The sequence below is a fragment of the Osmerus mordax genome, chromosome 3 (genome assembly GCF_038355195.1).
Source record: "Osmerus mordax isolate fOsmMor3 chromosome 3, fOsmMor3.pri, whole genome shotgun sequence".
Classification (NCBI taxonomy): Eukaryota; Metazoa; Chordata; class Actinopteri; order Osmeriformes; family Osmeridae; genus Osmerus; species Osmerus mordax.
Genome location: NC_090052.1, coordinates 13,680,834 through 13,701,473, shown reverse-complemented (window position 1 = coordinate 13,701,473; position 20,640 = coordinate 13,680,834). Strand labels below are relative to the sequence as shown.

The 20,640-nt window shown below is 45.5% G+C and overlaps 1 protein-coding gene across 1 annotated transcript; it reads right to left on the bottom strand.

Annotated features, from left to right (window-relative positions):
* Positions 1-2,990: 2,990 nt before the first annotated feature.
* axin2 (axin 2 (conductin, axil)) lies at positions 2,991-19,147 on the bottom strand. Its single transcript, XM_067233528.1, has 11 exons — positions 18,942-19,147; positions 16,815-17,743; positions 15,099-15,230; positions 11,636-11,738; positions 9,726-9,866; positions 9,076-9,608; positions 8,577-8,765; positions 8,102-8,320; positions 7,663-7,785; positions 6,811-6,969; positions 2,991-4,432 (listed from the first exon to the last, which is right to left on the bottom strand). The coding sequence occupies exons 2-11, from the start codon at positions 17,633-17,635 to the stop codon at positions 4,306-4,308; spliced, it is 2,547 nt and encodes an 848-aa protein (XP_067089629.1). The 5' UTR covers positions 17,636-17,743; positions 18,942-19,147; the 3' UTR covers positions 2,991-4,305.
* Between the last annotated feature and the right edge of the window lie 1,493 nt (positions 19,148-20,640).

Here is a 20,640-nt window from a genome sequence, read left to right as displayed (position 1 = left end):
GGACAATGCTAGGTTACCAAAATAGGTGACCTACGTGAATCGTGTAGATTCAATGACAAATTGTAAAAAAAAAAAAAAATCTTAATAGATTTGGAATGGAATGTGTTGTATAGTTGGGAGAGCTTCCTCTCAAGGAAAATGTAATGTTCCTGGTTGATTTTCACACATCCAGCAGTTTTTTCCATGCTTGCACTGTTGCCTATCACCAGGGTTGTGATAGTGCCAACACTTGCATGAGCCAGTCACACCACGCAGCCTTCACTTCCTCTTCTGTGCCATTGTGGCGCTTTTGCCAGTCTTTGATCTCACCTCTGGCAGTCAGCATAGGCAACAGATGCTGGGCATCACTGGGGAGATGGCAGGGATGTGCAGAGATACCAGGCATGAAGGCAGACCCAAGCTTCACACACTGGTCAGTGTTGATGGGCATTAGTGTGAACCACTCAACAGCAATGATCACTGTCACTAGTCATTCTCATAGACAAGGATTGGATTTGTATAAATGAAAAGGCAATTTTTTAGAGCTTTTAGATGTTGGCATGTTGGGAGCCATGACCATTAACTGCATAGTGTATCATAGAGGAACTGAATACCTTTTCAACCATAAAATAATTCATTTCTGAAATGCTTCAGCATTTCCTACATTTAAGAATCCCTGGTATCACACCAGATCCTTAAAATATGGAAACGTTGTATTGGTCTTTACCAAAAAAAAACAAAAAAAAATCCCAAACACGCTGCTATATTCAGTGGATCATTAATAGTAACCACCATTTTGAATAGCGTTTTGGAAGCTACCCAGCCTACAAAAGGATGACCCTCTCTGAAATAGCCCTCGCCACAAAGAGCAGTTCAACAAGCTTTTGACTCCTGACAGACTGTGAATACTGCTCCTTAACTCTGAAGGCCGCAAGGGCCATTTAAGTGTATTCACTGACCTTTGCTGATGAAAGGGGTGAAAATGGTATTTTAACAATATCGTGATGCCCTTTCAATTTGAAAGGTGGCATGAGAAACGCTCACAGCCGTTGCATCCTCAGAGAGGGAGAGAGAGAGAGAGGATGGAGGGTGGCATGGGAGGGCCGTGCAAAGGTGCGCTTCCAGAGTATCGTCTGTTGTCTTCAAAGAGAGGCTTCATGTCAACAGGTGCAGTGGTTGATGTCCATACAAAAGACCATGAGTCATTAGTCTCAGAGTTCCTGGTCAGTTTTATTTACACTCGCCTGCACACACACACACACACAAACATACACAAACACGCATGCTCTAACCCTAACAGACAAACTCCATTGCAGTTAGTTTGATCACTGGCGTCAGTTTAGGGGCAGACCATAGGGACATGTCCCAACCAATGCTAAAACACTTTTGAAATGTCCACACTAAATAATGTGTGTGTAGTGTTAGCATATAGGGTAATAATATGTGTCCCCACTAATGTTAAAACAAAACTATGCCCTTGGTATACTCATAAGCTACAGGATATTCATGATCTATAGTGTATTTTCAAGTGATTGTCACTTAGTCAATGGGGGGGAAGGTTATATATGGTATCAAGATGTCAGTTAGAAACTGAATGACCAGGAAACCTTTCATCCCTACCTATCTTTTGTTCTACCTCAATTTTTCCCTTTTCTCTTTAGGTTAAAACATGTACAGAAACTGGCAAAATTGCAGGGCTAGAAAGCCTTTATTTCCCTCTATGCAATCTTGTCTTCTGAGACAATTTTCAGCCATTCAAAACAAACATCAAGGCCTATCTTGATGCATCCTGAGGCTACAACTCATCTTAGTTTGTCTCTGTACCCCCCTTTTCTGTCTTTCATTTATTTTTCATCATCCCCTTTACATTCCTGTTCTCTCTTACTATCATCTCTTCCATAGCTACAGCAGGTCTACTTATAGCCTCATTTGGAGAACACACGCTGCAATCAAGACTGGTTGAAAAACACCTCAAGATAACAGGGTGTAGGTACACTGGATGTGGCCATAGTAGGCGGCCAGCCCATCTACAAATTTCACACAAACACACAACAAGCACACGTCACAAATGTCATTGAGCTTAAACGGGATAATTCACCCCATGCTAAAAGAGCAAACCCTGAACATTTAGTACAGACAGGCACAGGAACAGACAGGTCTGTCTAACCTTGAAAGGCACTTGTTCCTGGCTTTTCCATGCGGTTCACAGGCACACTCTAGCCCAATAACATGGGCATATGATATTGTAAGTCTCGGCTGAGTGGAAGCCACCTGACTTGTTAGAGGAAAAGCTTAAATTATTTTTTCCCCATCAAGGTACAGGATGTAGTAAAATCCAAAATTAAACAGAAATAACATTGATTATTTGGGGGCGGAGTAGTGGAGAAGGGCGGAGTCAAACAGTAAACCAATGAGCCAACCAGCTCCTCATACAACCCCCCACCCACCTCACACACCTAATTAACTTATAGACTGGGTAGTTTAATAGTTCCACAACTTAAATTGTGGAACTAGTTTCTGTAAAAATGGGGAAGCAACTGAGGTAGATAAAATAACGACATGCTCACTGAATCTGCATGGATGAGCCTCACTAAACCACAACAGCAAAGCTCAAATTGAAATTAATTCAACCTCCCTACATCAACACCAGCGATACACCGGCAGATGTTTACAGTCCCTTTTCTCCTAGCTCTCTCACACATACAGTACACACACACACACAGGCTCTGGTGGCCAAATTAATTCTGCATTCATTAATTTACAACAGGGAGTGAATTAATAGCAGATAATGGGAACAAATTTGGCAAATCATTTTCAGTATCAAGGGGCCACAGTTTATTGGGTGCAGACGGAGAGTGTGTGTCTGTGAGTGAGCATGTTGAATTTAATTGTGTAAATGAACATACTATCATGATCGGGCATAGACACAATCACATCCCTCCCAATACCCCGCCAAGAAAAAAGTGCACATGTTAATTTGAAAAATATATTTTAATAAAGGTTTAACATCTCTTAATAATTACAGTACCGAGGGATATTTCCATTGGAGCTCTGTTAGATACATAATTTACAGTTGTGGATCCCAGACGCCATGAAAATATTATAAAAACGTGATTACTGGATACTAAAAGGCATAAAAATATATTCTTCCAACATAAAGCCCCTTGAGAAAACCAAGGGAGTAAAAGGCCCTGGAAACAGGGCAGAACACGGCATGGAATCCATGTAGGCACAGCTACTGTACTCAGTTAAACACTACGGCCATTGTGTATCCTTATCATCAACCTCTTCCTCCTCTGCTGTGGACATTACAATTAGGTGGAAGTCAAGAGACTTCAATTTGACACAATCAAACACACAAGTTATCCATTTGGACATTGCAGAGCTATTGTTGCTAGTACACTATACAGTATGTGGCTTTGTGTATTTCCGCCAGCATTTTTAAGACTTTTAAGGGACTGTATTGGGGCATGACTGAATGACCCTAAAATCCTTCTGTGCAAAGCCAGGGCCACATAAACAAAGGCACTAGGACACAACGTGGTTGGTGTCTTTGAGAGACTTGGGAAATGTCCCAAATGTTGAGGCGTGTTCACTTCCTTGAAGTAGACTCCTCACACCATGGGCCCATCTGGACTGATAAGTACACATACATAGCACCTTGGTAGGAAATACTTTTAAGGGCATAACTTTAGAACCAGGAAGTCAATCTGATTGGCTAATTTCCTGATAAAGTTTAAGAACAAGGGGAGACTCTTTGCAGTGAGGAAGGCCAAGAAGTTGAATCTTGCCATTTTAATATTGGCGACACCTCCTTATTTTCCAAGCAGCTTGTCCTATCGCAGGACAGTGGGAGGCGGGGCTTATTAATAAATAGCAATATAGATCTTTATATATTGACAGAAGCATCATAATATAAACAATGTACACATGTACATGTACACCTGCATATACATAATATATTACACATTTCAGGGTGTTGGCATAGGCAGGTTCAGGCAGGACAGAAGTCAGAAATGTTTATCCTAACCACCCGTTTAGCTTTTCTTTCTTTTTTTTCTTCCTTTTTTCCATAAGTGGTCATTCACCTAGACTGTAGAATGGCATTTCCTGGAAGCTTGCAGTCTGCTTTCTACACTTTGCCATCTTCTGTGCTTCCTGTGTCCAACGAGGGATGTTTGTAAATAGCCCATTTCTCTACTCTTACTCTCTGTGCATTTTCTCTTTTTCTTAGACCAGGGTTCCTTCAATAGACCAGTCCCATTGTTGTAGCTAGCTATATAGATAGAGAGATAGAGAGAGAGGGGGGGGGTGTTGTGGTCATCTTCAGTCCATCCTTTCCACTTTGCCCAGGATCTTGCCTTCATAGGTAGGCAGGATGCAGCTGTCGTCAGACACCTCCTCAAACACAGCACCACACTCAAACTCGTCACTGGCTTTCTTGAAGTAGTACCTACAACACAGAGAAGGTGGGTGGGTTAGGGCATGAAACTCCAACCATCAATACCACAGTTAAGAGTAGGACTTTGGTTCACAGGTTGAATCATATTCATGACACATACATTGAAAAGACTTGAAAAAATAAATTTGCTTTGTATTAACACATTTTGTGTGTTTCTCTGCTTTCTTGGGTTAACCCATGGGTCCATGGGTTAAGGAAGGCCAAAATAGACTACTGCTACTGGTGACCTCCAAATGTCGGGGGGCTTCCAGCCTTTGACATCCTGGAGGGGCACCGCTGATCTCTCTACTGCTTCAACACCCACTTTACACACACAACCCAGCCACTGGCCAGACCACATGCTGCTACTTAGCAAGGAGTGTTCTATGCTCCTAAAGGGGTTTATCTTAAATAAGGGTCTTTCTTTCTGAACCCTCCCTCTCTCCTTCCCTCCTCCAAGCTTCCCTGGCTAACAGGGGCCAATTAGGCCCCAGCTCAAATGAAGGGCTCCTTTCACAAAGGCTGAAATTTTGGGTGCCTGTGAGTCTGCCTGTCATAACCCAGAGTCACGAGAACACACCCATGCACGCCTACATAAGCACACACACACGTCTCCTGGTCTGTGTTTTACTACAAGCAGGGGGAGGAACCCAGGAAACAGACCAATGATGGACAGAGAGTGAGCTAGAGTGAGTGAGACTGTGAGTGAGAGAGAGACAAAGACAAAGTATTGCTGATCAAATGGGTCAAGGCTCCATCCTAAACTATAGGAAGGGCCCCAGACAATGCTAGAGGGGTGGGGGTCCTCTTGTTAGCCATGACTTCACTAGCTCGGTAATGAAGCCCCCCCATCTCAGAGGAAGAGTACCCAGCAGGGGGGTACTTTAGTCATTAACTCTGTAATGGAAAAATGCCTTGTTTTAGTCCATGTGTGGGGTGTGTGTGTGTTGAAATTCCAACATCTTGTCCGTGTGTTTGTGTCAGTGTATGTTTTATGAGAGGAGGCTGACGGAGTCATACAAACAATGCTCATAAAAGAGAGCCCCAGTCTTGAAAACAAACTGCTCGCAGTACGTGCGCCCACACACACACACACGGGTGGTCACCTTTAAAAGACACATCCATTTGCAACATAGGAACACTTCACTAAACAAAGAACAGAAGGTCTCCCAACTATCCTTATACGTTTGTCAGAATAATAGGAGTTGTGCTTTTTTCAAATACAACAAAAATAAAAGAGACTATAGACAAGAAACCAGACCCCCCCAGATGAGAGCCAGCTTTTTGGGGGTCATCCTTCTGCAAAAAATCTTTGATGGGGTACAGATCAAATGTTCTGCGGGGGTGTGGGAGAGAGATAGAGAGCCGTCTTTACATTGGAACATGTTTTATGTGTCAGTCTTGGAAGCTCGACTGTGCAGCAGCAGCAGCAACATCTGGCACCAATACTGTCTGGCAGGGCCTCGCTGTACTGTTCTTTGTTGAACGACTGCCATGTTTGAAAGACCCAACTCCACACACTCCCTCTGACTGCAAGCCGAGGCGTACTGCACCTCCTCAACATGGGGGTAGGAGGAGAGAGGGAGGAGCAGGACGAGGGGGAACTAGGGGAGAAGGAAACATATACCTCAACAGGGGGGTCTTTACCTTCACACTCAAAGGTCTAGGGGTGAAGTACACAGTAAGCAAATGGATACAATGTGTGCCAAATCCTGTCCTTCTTGGCTTTGAGGGAAAAGCCCACCCATTGGCCTACTATGTCCACATACTTGTTCTGAGGAGACACTCCCCATCATAGGCCTGCTGGCATAGTTTCCTACACTCACTGACAAAACAGGGTTGGCTGCATGTGAGCTACCAGCCAGTAGCTTCATTAACAGGACTGACGGGTCCAAATCAAACATGGCTGAAATTCAACTACTGGGCCAAAACGCTGACTGAAATGTGAGTTGTGGATTTCAGGAAACTCACTCGAAGTCTCCCTCAAACAGACGACCCCTGATACCGTCGGTAAAGAATTTGCACGCTGGCCATTTGTATGAGTGTTTGTTGGTAAAATTAAAGGTCCAGAGCTTCAAAGCCATGCGTATTAAGTGTATCCATGAAAATCAATACCAGATGTGACCAAATCGGCTGAATTCTAACTCTGCTCCTCCCCCTTCCCCTCTCCAGCACTCCCATCCCCCTCGGCCTGCCCGCTCTGCTTAACTATGAACAGAGGAAGGTGTGCGCACACGCACACACACAGTTGATGCTGCTGCTGCTCTAGCTGTAGATGCTTTGCTGTAAAACTAGACTTCATATGAGCTTTCCTTTCTACATTCTGTAAACCTGTGTGTGAGTTTTAATTTGTGTTGCGTGTGAGACTTATGTGCACATCTGGCATGCACCTGTAGTTGCCCTTCTTGCGCAGCTGTTCCTTGAAGTGTCCCAGTGTGAGGCAGTGGGTCTTCATGCTCCTCCGGTATGGGATCTCCTCACCACAGAAGAAGTACGTCACCACCGTTTCGCCTCCCGCCAAGCCCGCTGGCCGCCGTGATTCCCTGGCTCTGAAAAAAGAGAGAGACAGAGAAAGAGACAGTGGACACCGATGAGCACACACACACACACACCGGTATCTGTGCTACAGTGCAAAGCCTAATGAAGAGAATCAGTCACCAGGGTTATACTAAAGACAGATTTGAAAAAGAGCAGGCCTTAAATTGACCTCAACCAGGACATGCTGACAGGAAAGGTAGATTATGTGCCTGGCATTCCTACTAATAGGTCATGTTTCAGCCAGAGAGTGAGAAGGACGAGGAAGAACTACAGTCTTGGTGTCCACAACTTCTTTGTAGTGTGTGACCCAGTGTTTTGTGTGTGTGTGAGTGTGTGAGGAACTGGAAGGGGGGCAGTATATAATCCATTCCCCTTTAGCGGTATCCAAGGCTTTGTAGCGCTGCTTCAGAGCAGCACTAGAGCTAGCCTGTTAGCACAAGCCAGCTGGCAGGACTAAAGGTCAGCCAATTAAAAAATGAAAGAGGGGCCACAGTCAGGTGGCTTCGGCCACACTTCACTCACACACACACTCTTAAAAGTCGCTTGTCCAAAAAGAGACCACCCTTGTCAGCTGCTTTACCGTGTGTGTGTGTGTGTGTCTAAGTGGTAAGGGGAGTTTAAAAGGGTGAAGTACACTGATAAAATGGAATTAGGGCTGAGAGGAGGAGCAGAGAGGAGGACAGGAGAGGAAGCACTGGGCGTACTCTTCTGATTGGAGGCCAGGGAAGAGGGCGGGACCAGGTTGGTGGTGTGTCAGTGGGGTGAGGCCCCCGCTTTGGATAGGCACTAGGTGGCTCCTCTCTCTCTGAAGGCTTGACGTTGCATGCCTGATGCAAAGGGAGGACAGGAGAAGAAAACATTCTGGTTAATTAAGTCTCTCTAGATGTCAGCATTGCACATCTAACACTTGTAATCAGCCAATGACACTGTGCACTACACTACTGACAAGACTTAGCATGGATACTCTTCATACTGAAGAGAATGACCACGCTTCCTCATTCAAGGGCACCTGCGGCAGCCCTTACATGCATACAGGGCTTTAAGCCACTGACAGGGACCACAGTGATCACAATATGGATGTCAGTACAGTGCGTTAGTCCAATGGAAAGACTAAAGCACTTAAGTGAGTGTTTGTACACCTACCTCTGCTTGGGGGGCTTGGAGACCTCTTCCAGGCGCCGCCGAGCTTCCTCCAACTGTGCCAGGGTGTTGGGTGGGGGCAGGGGGGGCATGGCCGGGTCCTGGACGAAGGGGTGGGCAGGCTGGTGGCTCCTCAAGTGGGCACAGTTACCCCCGCCGCCCCACGTATGGGTCTGCGAAGAGGAGGCACCAACGCCATATGACTTCTTAGTGCTCTGGGTGCTGCAGGGGTGGTGGTGGTGGTGGTGGGGGGGAAACAGACAATGGGGTTAGAAAATACAAGTGTGGGACGATGGGAAATGTAGTTCACGGTGAGGGTTGCAGTAATAGGTTCTGAGTATTTGTAGTTCAAGATATTCTGAAAGCTCTTGTGGAACATTCCTGTGAGAAGACATGGTGGGGGAATGCGGTCAAACACACAGACAGACGGAGACGGAAACAAGGACAGACACAGCCGAAGGGACAGGCCTGGTCTCACCTGTGGGACTTGTGCTTGCCCTGGCGCTCACTCTCCAGTATCCACTGCCACACGTTCTGGGAGCGGTCAGCACTGTCTGTGGGCAGCAGCAGGAGGGGGGGGGCGCCATCGCCTCCGCAACCCGGCGCCACGTCCTCCCCTGCCCCCAAGAAACACGTGCGTCTGGACAAAGAACTGGACCGTCTGGAGCTGAAGAGACAGAGACACGGTAGTTGGTTAGTCTGTGGGCCGCGGAAAACACCGGGAATATCCTTCTTGAAGCTTCTTTAGAAAAGAGGAAAACATGGTGGTGGTGAGGAGAGAGAGGAAAGGTAAAGGGGCTAACAGACTTAAAGAACTTGAATGTCCTGCAAGAGGCAATTTGGCATGGCACAGAACAGTAGGTGTAAAAGCACATCAGACAACAACAACAATCCGAGGTAATCTACATCCATTATAAATATTATCGTACTCCAGACTGGACATTCAAGGTGGACAGTAATAGTAAATAAAAACTCACCTTGCACTGTCGGCGCTGCTGCCGCCACACATCTCTCGGCCCAAGCTGCGGCTGCGCTGGCATGACTGACCCTCGCCCCCCGTGGGGCCCAGGCACTGCACCCGGAGTGCTGCCTCCTTCTCGATTTGCTCCTGGCTCTTGGGCCCAGCGTGGTGGTGGATGTAGTGGTGGTGGATGTGCTTGGTGCTCTGCCTGCTAACCAGGGCCCTTCCTTGGCCTAAGGCTGATGGGAAGGCCCCTAGGCTGGGGCTGAAGCTGGAGCAGGCCCCAGGAGAAGCATGGGCTTTGATTCCCAGCTCTCCCCGGAGAGGAGGCCTGTGCTCTGGGGAACGGGAGCGGGGGGAATGGCGGGCAGGGGCCGCGGGGGATTGGCAGCCGGGGGTTTTGAGGACGCGGGAAAGGTGCTCGTCCAGGATGGCCTGGGGGTCCTCATCCGTGTGGCCCGGGGGGAGGAGAGCCAGGGCGTGGGAGTGGGGAGAGAGAAGCAGGGGGATACTGCCAGATGACAGCTCAGCTTCATCCCTCTCTTCCTCCTAAAAAGAGACAGACAACAGGAGAGACCAGTCAGTGAAGACACCTCCCTAAATGACACGAAAAAGCAGAAAGATGTTTTGACATGTCCATAAACATTCACACGTGCACACACACACCTCCTGAATCTGCTGCAGCCTCTCTTCCAGGGAGCTCATGGTTTCCTGCTCTCTCTTCAGCCTCTCCAGACGGGCGATGAGCTGGGCAGCAAAGACCGCAGGCTGCACAGGAGGCATCTCCTGAGGAGCTCTCCTTGTACGCTATAGAGAGAGAGCGAGTAGTGGGGGAAGATGGATAGAGAGAGAGAGGTTGGAAGAGAAGGAGAAGAGGGATATACAGAGAGGTGGGCGGAGGAGGGAGATGAATGAAAAAACGTGAGTTGCTGTGAAACGGACGAGGGTGCACGCTCCGTCTTCCACCTCTGTCCCCCTCTTGTTTCTCCTCCTTGCCCCTCATCTCTGCTCCCTCCTCACACAGCCCATGTCCTCCTTCTGTGCCCATGCTGACACTGGTCTGGCAGCATCCCCTCACCCAGTCGGTCACACTCCGAGGTGCCTTGACGGGGGGGCGCTGACACTCTACCCTCCTCATACCCTCTCTGTAACGCCACTGTGCTGTCGGCGGGCCGCTTCTGAAGTCTGCTCACTTCAAAGGGACCCCTCGTCAGATATCAAACAATCACTAGGGAGCAAGGGAGGACGGCAGGGGAGAGGGAGGGGGACACCATGGCTTTACATCTAGAAATAAAAAAGTCACATATTGACGGGAGTGGGAGGGGGATTAAAAGAGGGTAGAAGTTAAGATGGGGAGATGTGCACAGACAGCAGGAGAAAAAGAGAGGGAGGGGTAGAGAGAAGAGTGAAATAGGGATCAGAGGAACTGAGGTAATTTATTTTCTCCTTAGCATGCTGGGCACCTTTGAGGTACAGTGGCGACACTATCCCCGTGTGTGCGGGTGCACGCACATGTGTATCCTTTTACCATTAGCATTTTTGCACTGAGCCTTTCTTGATTTAACTTTGTTTTTTTTGGGGGGGGGGGATCCCTTTGTAGGAGGGATGAAGAGAAGAAAATAGATACAGAGGAAAGAAAGAGGGGCTGACTGATGTGGCCTGGGGCTGGTGCACCATGGGAATGGCAGCCATTGCCAAACCATGGGAGGGAGGACAACAAGGGGTGAGAGAGAGAGGGAGGGAGGGGGGAGAGAGAGAGTGAGTGAGAAACGGTAATACAGACACAGTAACTGGAGATATATAGAGAATATGGAGTGCCAGGATCAGACTGCAACAGTGTTGAAAAGAAAGTTGAATTTCCCCTCTTATTCCCTACATTTCATCCGTCTCTCCAACTGAAGTTCACCTTTTCTGAAGTCCTCAGCTCCCCAACACCCCCCCACCCTCCCAACAAGAGCTCACATGACACTCTCAAACTCTTCCCTTACATCCCTCGTTTTGGGGGGGGGAGAGTGAGAGCGGGTAGGAGAGCAAGACGATGGATGGGGGGTGGGGGCATGGTGTAGAAAAAAAGGGGTCAGCGCTGTTGGAAGTTGTCACTTTCCTGTGCTCTGCCTCCATTCATCCTCTGATCAAAGCAGTGTGTGTGTGCGTGCGGTTGATTTCCAGGAGCCCCCAGGATAAAGCAGTGAGATCTCCCCCATCTTTCCCCATTCTCTGTATTTACTTCATCACTGTGGAGAAAGTCTGGTGTGTTTACAACGCAGAGTGATAAACTTCTTAGAAGCCTGGCTCCCGCAGACTTCAAGGAACCTCGTGGGGGGTGTTGGTGACACCAAAGATAGCAAGGGGTGGTATGTCTACGATGTGTGTGTGTGTGGCATGTGTGTAGTAGGGTCTTTGACATCTGCTTCGCTGTCTGATCTTTGTTGTTCTCTGTGTTGAATGGAGGATGTGGAATACAGTTGGTGGTACTATACTTAGAAGAAGCATAACACTTGAAGAGTCTAAGGAAATAATTATGTTCTCGGTTCCCAGATTTGTTTTAAGTTGTGTGTGTTTGTGTGTCTACTTACAGGGAAGGCAGGTAAGGAGACTTGGCTGTTCATCCTCATGTTACGCTGCATCTCTCTCTGGAGATGTTTCTTAGAGGCCAGCTTGTATGGAGGGATGCCGTCTCTGGGAGAAGAGGGGGGGGGGGGGGGGGGAGACCACACAGGTCACTCCGTCAATCAAATACACAAGTTAAACCCACATAACCAATCCGGATGCATCGTATTAGCTGCCTAGTAGGCAAACTATATTACATTGAAACACAATCAAACCATAACATTACTTAATTTTAAAGTAGTGGGGGAGGGGGCATGAACATGATTCAATACATAAGAATCCTGTTCATATGTGACTTCTTGATTCATGCTAAAATTTGGAGCATGTTTGTTCTACAGCATAAACCAGAATGCCCCCTCCCCCACTACTTTAAAAGTTAAGTAATGTTATGGAGGGGGCATTATGGTTTATGCTGTAGAACAAACATGCTCCAAAAAATTACATATACATATATATATATATATTAGGGTAAAAATGCTCTGAAACATAGCAGTAATCTTCTTTACCTTGGCTCTGACAACTAAGCCACCATGCAGTCAAGCCAAGTCTCCTATCTTTCCCCCCAGCCAAACTGCTGTGTTCCCGGTGACCCAGCCCAGCCCAAAGTGCACTCTTTGGCGGGATATACATATACATCTCTACATACACACACACACATATACAGTTAGGTCCATAAGTATTTGGACATTGACACAATTTTCATCATTTTGGCTCTGTATACCACCACAATGGATTTGAAATGAAACAATCAAGATGTGCTTTAAGTGCAGACTTTCAGCTTTAATTTCAGGGTATGTACATCCAAATCAGGTGAACGGTGTAGGAATTACAATACATTTTATATGTGGCCCCCCCATTTTTAAGGGACCAAAAGTGACCAAAAGTAACAATTGGCTGCTCAGCTGTTCCATGGCCAGGTGTATGTTATTCCCTCATAAAGGGAGTTCGTTATTTCATTGACAAGGAGCAGATAAAAGGTCTAGAGTTCATTTCAAGTATGGTATTTGTGTTTGGAATCTGTTGCTGTCAACTCTCAATATGAAGTCCAAAGAGCTGTCACCATCAGTGAAGCAAGCCATCGTTAGGTTTGTTTTGATTTTTCAGCCTATCAGAGAGATAGCAAAAACATTAGGTGTGGCCAAATCAACTGTTTGGTACATTCTTAAAACGAAAGAAAGCACTGGTGAGCTCAGCAACACCAAAAGACCCGGAAGACCACGGAAAACAACTGTGGTGGATGACAGAAGAATTCTTTCCCTGGTGAAGAAAAACCCCTTCACAACAGCTGGCCTGATCTAGAACACTCTCCAGGAGGTAGGCGTATCTGTGTCAAAGTCAACAATTAAGAGAAGACTTCACCAGAGTAAATACAGAGGGTTCACCACAAGATGTAAACCATTGGTGAGTCTCAAAAACAGGAAGACCAGATTAGAGTTTGCCAAAAAACATCTAAAAGAGCCTGTACAGTTCTGGAACAACATCCTATGGACAGATGAGACCAAGATCAACTTGTACCAGAATGATGGGAAGAGAAGAGTATGGAAAAGGGAAGGAACTGCTCATGATCCATATCATGAACTGCTCATGATATATATATATACACACACATATATATATATACATTATATATATATATATACACATTATATATATATATATATATATATATATATATATATATATATATATATATATATATATATATATATATATATATATATATATATCATGAGCACACATATACACACTTTACTGTTGCTTTGAAATCTCAGTCGTACGCCCTCCCCCTCACCGCTCCAATCTTCATTTGGCAAGCAGCACTAGTCATCCTCTGATCTCTGCACATCAAAAGGCTGGTTTGTAAGATAAGGTAATGTTTGAAGTTGGCAGCTGCATTCCCCAGCGTCCAAGCAAATCCATAAATAAGATACAAGTCAAATCTTAACACCCCCCCCTCCCTTCCCTATTCTCTTCTTTTCTGTTCTTTATCTGTAAATGAGATTCACATTTTTGCTGGTGTGTGTGTGTGTGTCTGGGGCCCTTTTAACCATCCCTAGAAGAAGAGGAAATATTGTAATCAAATGGATGGAGCCGACATAACCAGGAAACGCTTTACCGGCTGTTTAACGTCGCTTTTGTCTCAGTGCGCACAAAGTACAGTGTGTGCATGCAGGTCTGTGGCCCAGCAACAGTGGAGGCTCGGGGCTATCTCGATTCCCTGGGCTCTGATGTGGGCCGTCTACAGATATGCCCCAGCACTGAGACTCCACATCATAAAACTGTTTATGGCGGCCATATTACGCTGTCACTGCTCCTATGGCTGTAAAGATACTCTTTCCTCTCTGTGTTCCGGACACTCTGACTAGTTTTTTTCGCTTGCTCATGCTTCTCTTGCCATTGGGATGACATCATTGCACGGTGACTACCAGGGACCTTGACCTGAGATTGTCATGTTCCCTTTACAGCATTGGGTGGCCCTAAACTGTGATGGCTTCAGGAGAATTATCACAAGGGTAACAAATAACTTTTTATGAAGGCTGAACTACCCTTTATCGAATCAGCGAGGACTGAGGAGTCTGTAAACCAGTAGAGCCCCACAGTTCAAAACCCAGCTTTGACATTCTCAAACAGCTGAAAAAGAACCAGATCCTAAGTGAACCTACATTCTGTACTCGCCTACACCTGGGCTGGTTGCCTGGTCGGGTTATTTTTTGTCAGTGGCCATGTCAGTCTAGCCTGGCTCTGCCCTCCTATGTACTTCCGCTCAATTTTCATTTTGCTTCTGTACTAGGTTTGGGCTTTCGGTACGAGTCGGGTTTTACCAGAAACATTTTTGGCAGTCCAATCAGCGAACAGAGAACAAAGGGAGTGGCTGAGAACGATGACGTTGATGTCACGCCCTAGTTTGAGTTGTAGTTCAGTAATGGCGGCAGAGAAAGGTGCAAGCGAAGCCATTCGGTCTGTTGTGGCAACACTGATGAATATCCAGAAGTTAGAACGGGAGCAAGAACATTCTTTGTTGAGTTTTGTTGGTGGCCATGATGTTGTGGCCCTCCTCCCCACGGGGTTTGGGAAAAGTTTGATTTTCCAGCTAGCTCCGTTAGTGGTGAAGGAGTTGGCTAAGGCGAACACTAGCAATTGGTTATGGCAGATCCAGACTGGCTCTGGGAATATCCAATAGTTTTAAACTTCAACAGAGTCCCCGCCTTCAAGGAAGTTAACGCTTGTCAATGGAGCGATCCCAGACTCTCTGTACAAATGAAATGTACGAGAGTCTGGTTAGGACCAGGCTAATGTCAGTCCCCTGTCATTCACAACTGAGTTTGAATGCAATATCCCACTGTTCCCCAAAAATAACTTCTCAAAACCCCATTTAAACTGTAAACACCGTTTCGCGTGCAGACCCACAGCGTGATGAGGTGAACTTACATACTGCTGTCGGTCATCGACATGGAGTCGTCTGTCATGGCGTCGCTCGACGCCTCACTGTCATTGGTGCTGGTGGCGGGGACGAAGGAACCTACGTGGTAGGGGTTCCCAGTGTCCCCTCGTCTGTACGACCTGGTGGTCAATGCAGGACACACTGGGTTATTTACAATGAAGTTACACTGTTTGATAAGATTTTCTACTCACGATTGGTCAATATGTGTTTGTTATTGTGTGTGTGTGTGTTTAATGACTGTTTCCACCAAGGCCCAGGGTTTGAGGAATGCGACCGGCCGCAATTTGGGGTTTTAACCACCTTTCATAGGTCTCCCTCCTTCCTTCTGACTACCAAGAGGACGACAGCTCTGAGTGTGTGTGATGGCCCATGACACTTTGACAAATTTGATTTCAACTGTTTACAGCTTCCGTTGTTCCCCTCAAACATATACACTTCCTAAGCAAACTCTCCATGCACCCATACCACCCTCTCTCTTTCAAGCAGGCTGTTATGCATTCTTGCCATGGCGAGATAGAGAGACAGACAGAGAATGACAGAAAAAAGGAAGTGTGAGAGTGTCAGAATAGAAAAAGGGGGAGAGGGGCCCTCTTTATGAACAAGGAGAGAAGAGAGAGAGTGCAAGCGAGCGCGAGAGAGAGCGAGCGAGAAGAAAAAAGAGAGAGAGAAACCCAGCATGACTAAAGCTCGAGGCCCCAACTCCAACCTGACCTTCAGAGGGGCTCGCAGAGCCAGGTATTTTGCACAGCTGGCCCTCACATTCTTCCCTCCATCCGTCTTCCCCTAACCCCCAATTCATTCTCTTTCTCCCTTTCTTTTTCTTTCTTTTATGAGGAACCTCCCCACTTCCCATTCTACACCACCCCATTTTTTTCTTCCTTTACCTCTTCTCCCTTTAAAAGTAAACTTAAAACATCCCTGAGTCATCAAAAGGGAGACACAAAATTACAGTGGGGAAAGAGCAGTTTCAGGGTGAAAAGTAAAAATGTTAGGGGGAGAGAAACAGGTTCTCAGTTGTAGCTGCCGCCTCTGGTGAGAATACTCGCCACAAAATTATCTTTTGTTGAGAATAACCTGATTCAGATGAAGAAGGAGGAGACAGAACGGAGAAATTAGTTCCACATGCCTGGGTTGAAAACACTTAAAAGGAGGAAGAGGTTCTGAAATTGCAAATAATGCATGCATGAAAGAGAAATCCAAACTAAATCAATATCTCAAACTGAATAGAACCAGCGCCATGAAAGTAGACAACATGACAAAAATCAGGGATGACGCATAAAGTAGCAACAGTGTCATCTATTATTATTCTGGCTGGGGCTGAGGCCAGGGCCGCTCAGTGAACTTCCCTTGGAAGACGATCCCTCTATCTCCAGAACTATTTCAAAGCTCCGGAAACTGAAGCAAGCCAGTGGAGTGTGCGCCAGCAGAGGGCTGCTCTACACAGTAATACTCATGTCAGTGTGTGTGAGAGAGAGAGTAAGTAGGAGAGGGGGGGGGGGGGTCAACCTCTCCCACCAAGTTAACGCAATCCATGTGAGAGGAGAACGCATTGATATGGAAACGAGCCAACTGGTATTATAAGCATTCAGTCCAATTCATTCTAGTATGCTATTCAGTGGTTGCTTTCGGTTCTTTAAATAAATGCACTTTTGTCATTTACTACGACCACCCTCTCATTGATGAAAGATGTTAGACGGGCTTACCTGTACCCTTTTTCAATCACCTCCACTGTTCTTAGTGCCACTGTCGCCTTCAGCGCTTTTGCGGATAGTCCAACAACGGAAGCCAGTGCTTTGCCTTTGAAGTCATTACAACTCCACTCCTCTTCCTCGTTCAGTGTGGGTAGGTAGCCACACACCAGTTTCAAACTGCCTAGTCCATTGGGGTTAGCGTGACTTTGATTCTCTGCCCCGGTCCTCACGTACTCGAGATATATGTCAGAGATCAAAAACATCTGGTAGGCATTCTCCTCCATGGTAGCTTGGATCTCGGTCTGTGCCTGGTCAAACATCGCCGAGTCTATTTGTTGCTTCTTTATATTATCCCGAATGAAAGTTTTAGTCGCAGGCTTAAGCTGCTTGGCGACTATACTGCTGTTTTCGATATATCGCTTGTAAATTGCTTTGGCAACGCGCTGCGTTTTGGTATCCTTGAGGTCCATTTGCCTGAAACCGTTGCAGGCGAACCAAAAGTCAACAGTGTCAACACATTTCTCCCGCTCCAGGAATGTCCTAAACAGATGAGCTCCGTCTTGATCCCCAAGTAGAGAATGCAAAGACTTTGTCCATCGGGCAAGCGGCGAATCCGGGGAGGCACTCCCCTCGGGTTCCCCAAGTCCATCCTCGTTTCTCCTCGCACTGGAACCGGGAGAAGCAAACAGAACTGATTTGGTCGTACCCTGGGGTCTCATCATTGCGAATTTGCCAGGATAGCAGGGCGCCTCGCCCTCCTCCCCCGGGACCGGAGGACGAGGAGCATCCTCTCTAAAACTAGTGGCAATGTGGTCCGTAAGCGCCCGGCTCATGGCTCCGGAGGCAGCAGAAAAAGCCTGTGTTGTCCTTCCTCGGAGCTCTACTGTAAAATCTCCTCACTCTCTTATGTCAGCGGGGGAGCGTCTCTTCCCGTCCTCTCTCTGAAACATAAAGTATTGATCTAATCAAAACCAGAACCGCCCCAACTTCAAAGGGAGACAAGCAACAAAAAGTATTTTCGGGCCCCAAATGTGACTTTCAAAAATGTCGACTCGGTAGATAAGAGGAATAGTGGGCTACACGGTTTTACATTGGCTAAATAACGATTCGAGTTTTCTCAAAGCAGTCTTGTCATATCTTATACAAGTGTTCATTGAAATAACATTACATTAAAAGATTAATACTGACTTCACAAGCATAATGGATCAAAATCATTCTCATTAAAATAGTTGGGTTTGACTCTCATATGAAACAAAATACACGGATAGGGCGGCCATCAAGAGAAGAACCGTCTGAATTAAATTCAAGTATCAATGAGTTACACTAGACATGTGTGCATTCCAACAGAGATTGATAAAGCACTTGTATAGTCAAAGATCATCTCCACAAAAGGACAGTATACAACAACGGGGCACATCAACATAAATCCACCAGTAGGCAGCTTTAACCAACCTTGAATCACTTTGTTATACATTAGGGTATAAGTGACTATACTACACGTCCATAAAAACACACCCTGAAATATACTGGGGCTTTGAAAACGTGTCCAAAGAGAGACACACAGCCTACAAATCGAAAAGGGACCAATAGAAAAGCTCAGTTGTCACAAGAATAACGGACGTACATGTGGTCACCGTGTTTAAAAAGACGATATATTCAATGCTAATCCACATTAGAGAATGAACCACGCAAATTGTGTAGCCTACTTCCATTGATTTAAAGATAGGCTACGTTTAACTAGCCAACGGTCTTATCAATGGATAAATTGTGCAACTTACAAAATTGAAATTACAACGACGTCTTTAAATGTGCTATTCATTACTCAAGACAGCATAGCCAAAGCCTATTTGTATTGTTCCGTGCACCGAGTGTTAAAATAACCACTAAGTTTGCTTGAAATTCTCAGATCTCTTGGAGAAAAGCATTCCGCAAAAGTAGCCAACTGCAGTGATGAATACTTTTTCAACACTAAAACTCAAAAAGCAGTGAAGTGAACAAATACGCGTATGATCAAACAGTTTGTTTTTGTTGTATGTATAACAAACGAAAATGAAGCTAAAATACTTCAAAGCAAATCAACAGCACATCAAAGTAACTTCAATTGGGCCAGCGCGCGAGTATTACAATCTTATAACATACCATCGATCCATGAGTTCGGTCTTCAAGTCTCTAGTTTCTCATCCACAATAAAAAATATCACGATTTTTTGTCCCACGACATGTTGCTTTACACTCCGATGTGTTTCGAGTTAGTTACAGAAAGAATAATATTAGTGACTTGCAAAAGGAAAAAACGTCTGTTTTCCCCTTTTCTGTCCAAACGTTTTCAGGCTGCCATGCCATACGGTGAGTTTCTCCTGTAGGCTATTCCAATACGTACTGAGCTCAGGGTATACCAGCGTACTTCAAAGTAAGGAACCGACAGCCTAGTCCCGAAAGCTACATAAAAAACAAATTCTCTCTGTACGCCTCTTTAAAAACAGAACCGCAGGATCTGATCGGTCGATACTCAGTATTGAATCAAAATTGTATTTGTTAAAGGAGTGAGGTTGCTTGACGACAGAGTATAATAAAAATAAATTGTAGATCTTTACCAATGATTTTACAGATCGCAAAGTTATTACAAAGTTGCAAGGACCTTATCAAAGACAAGCAATCTTGAGCCAACTCCCCGAGGCTTTGGAACGTCAGAAGTAACTGATCTGCCGCCCCAATAGCATTATCCCTGCAATCCCTCTGTTGCTACATAAACTTTAAAGACACAGGCCTCTTTTTTTCATTTTAAGATTCACATAGTTTCAAAATTACAAGATGCACCGCTGTGTAACTCTGCCATATAGAAATAAAAAACCATGAAAAAAACAATGCCAAATAAATGTTAAAGTAAAATTCTACTAGAGTTAAAATGTATGCTTTTAAATAGAAATCCCATTTAAATCCCATCCCAACATAGGCACACACATTTCACAGCTCAGATATCGAGACCTTTGATACTGGAGTAGGTTATTACACACATAAAAGTCATTTTCACAACCCAACAATAGGGATATCTTTCTCCTGAAAGACAGCCATGTTATGCGGGAAACAGCAGACCATAAGCTTCCTCTCCTCCCCTTTAGTATTAATGTTCTGCTTTGTGAAGCACACTTGAGGAATAGAAGATGAGCTAACAAGGAGTGAAAAGTCTGTGAACGTTCAGCCATTTAAGCAACATACACTCGAACAACAAGTCATCTGTGGATGTTGTTTTACCCTACACAGTAGACAGTAGTGTCAAAGACATCTGGATTTTGAAACATCCTAATTGTATCTCTCCAGGGCTCAATAAGTAATGGAGCTGCTAAATACACAGTCAAATGCAGAGTGAAGGATAGTCCCTTTGTGTCTGAATGAATCTAGTTATCACTTCGGTGAACCTTACATTCCAAACAGAATAGACTACATTAGCTCTTATTGCTTGATTTTAGTTTTTTTATGCTCTGTCATTTTGCCTGTGTTAATAATGTGCTTGCTCAGAGCCTAAGAGAGTGAAACATACCTGAGCTTGGTAATCATGTATTACATACAAATGAATTATTACCCATGAATGTTGGCACTCAAAAAAGCATGAACACCATGTCATATCTTCTACCAGCCCTACATTTCTTGAAAGTGATATGATCCCAGTCCTACCAAGCTATATAATGCCAACCAAACAATGTCATCCTTTGTTTATATTAGAGGGAGGGGGTGACCTCTGACAATAAACACAGAGGTAAAACCATCTCTATGGATACGCTCAGACCCCCTGCCGTTACTGGGGGCCAGTTGGGCCCTTGTGTCCATCTCAGGGTCTTTGA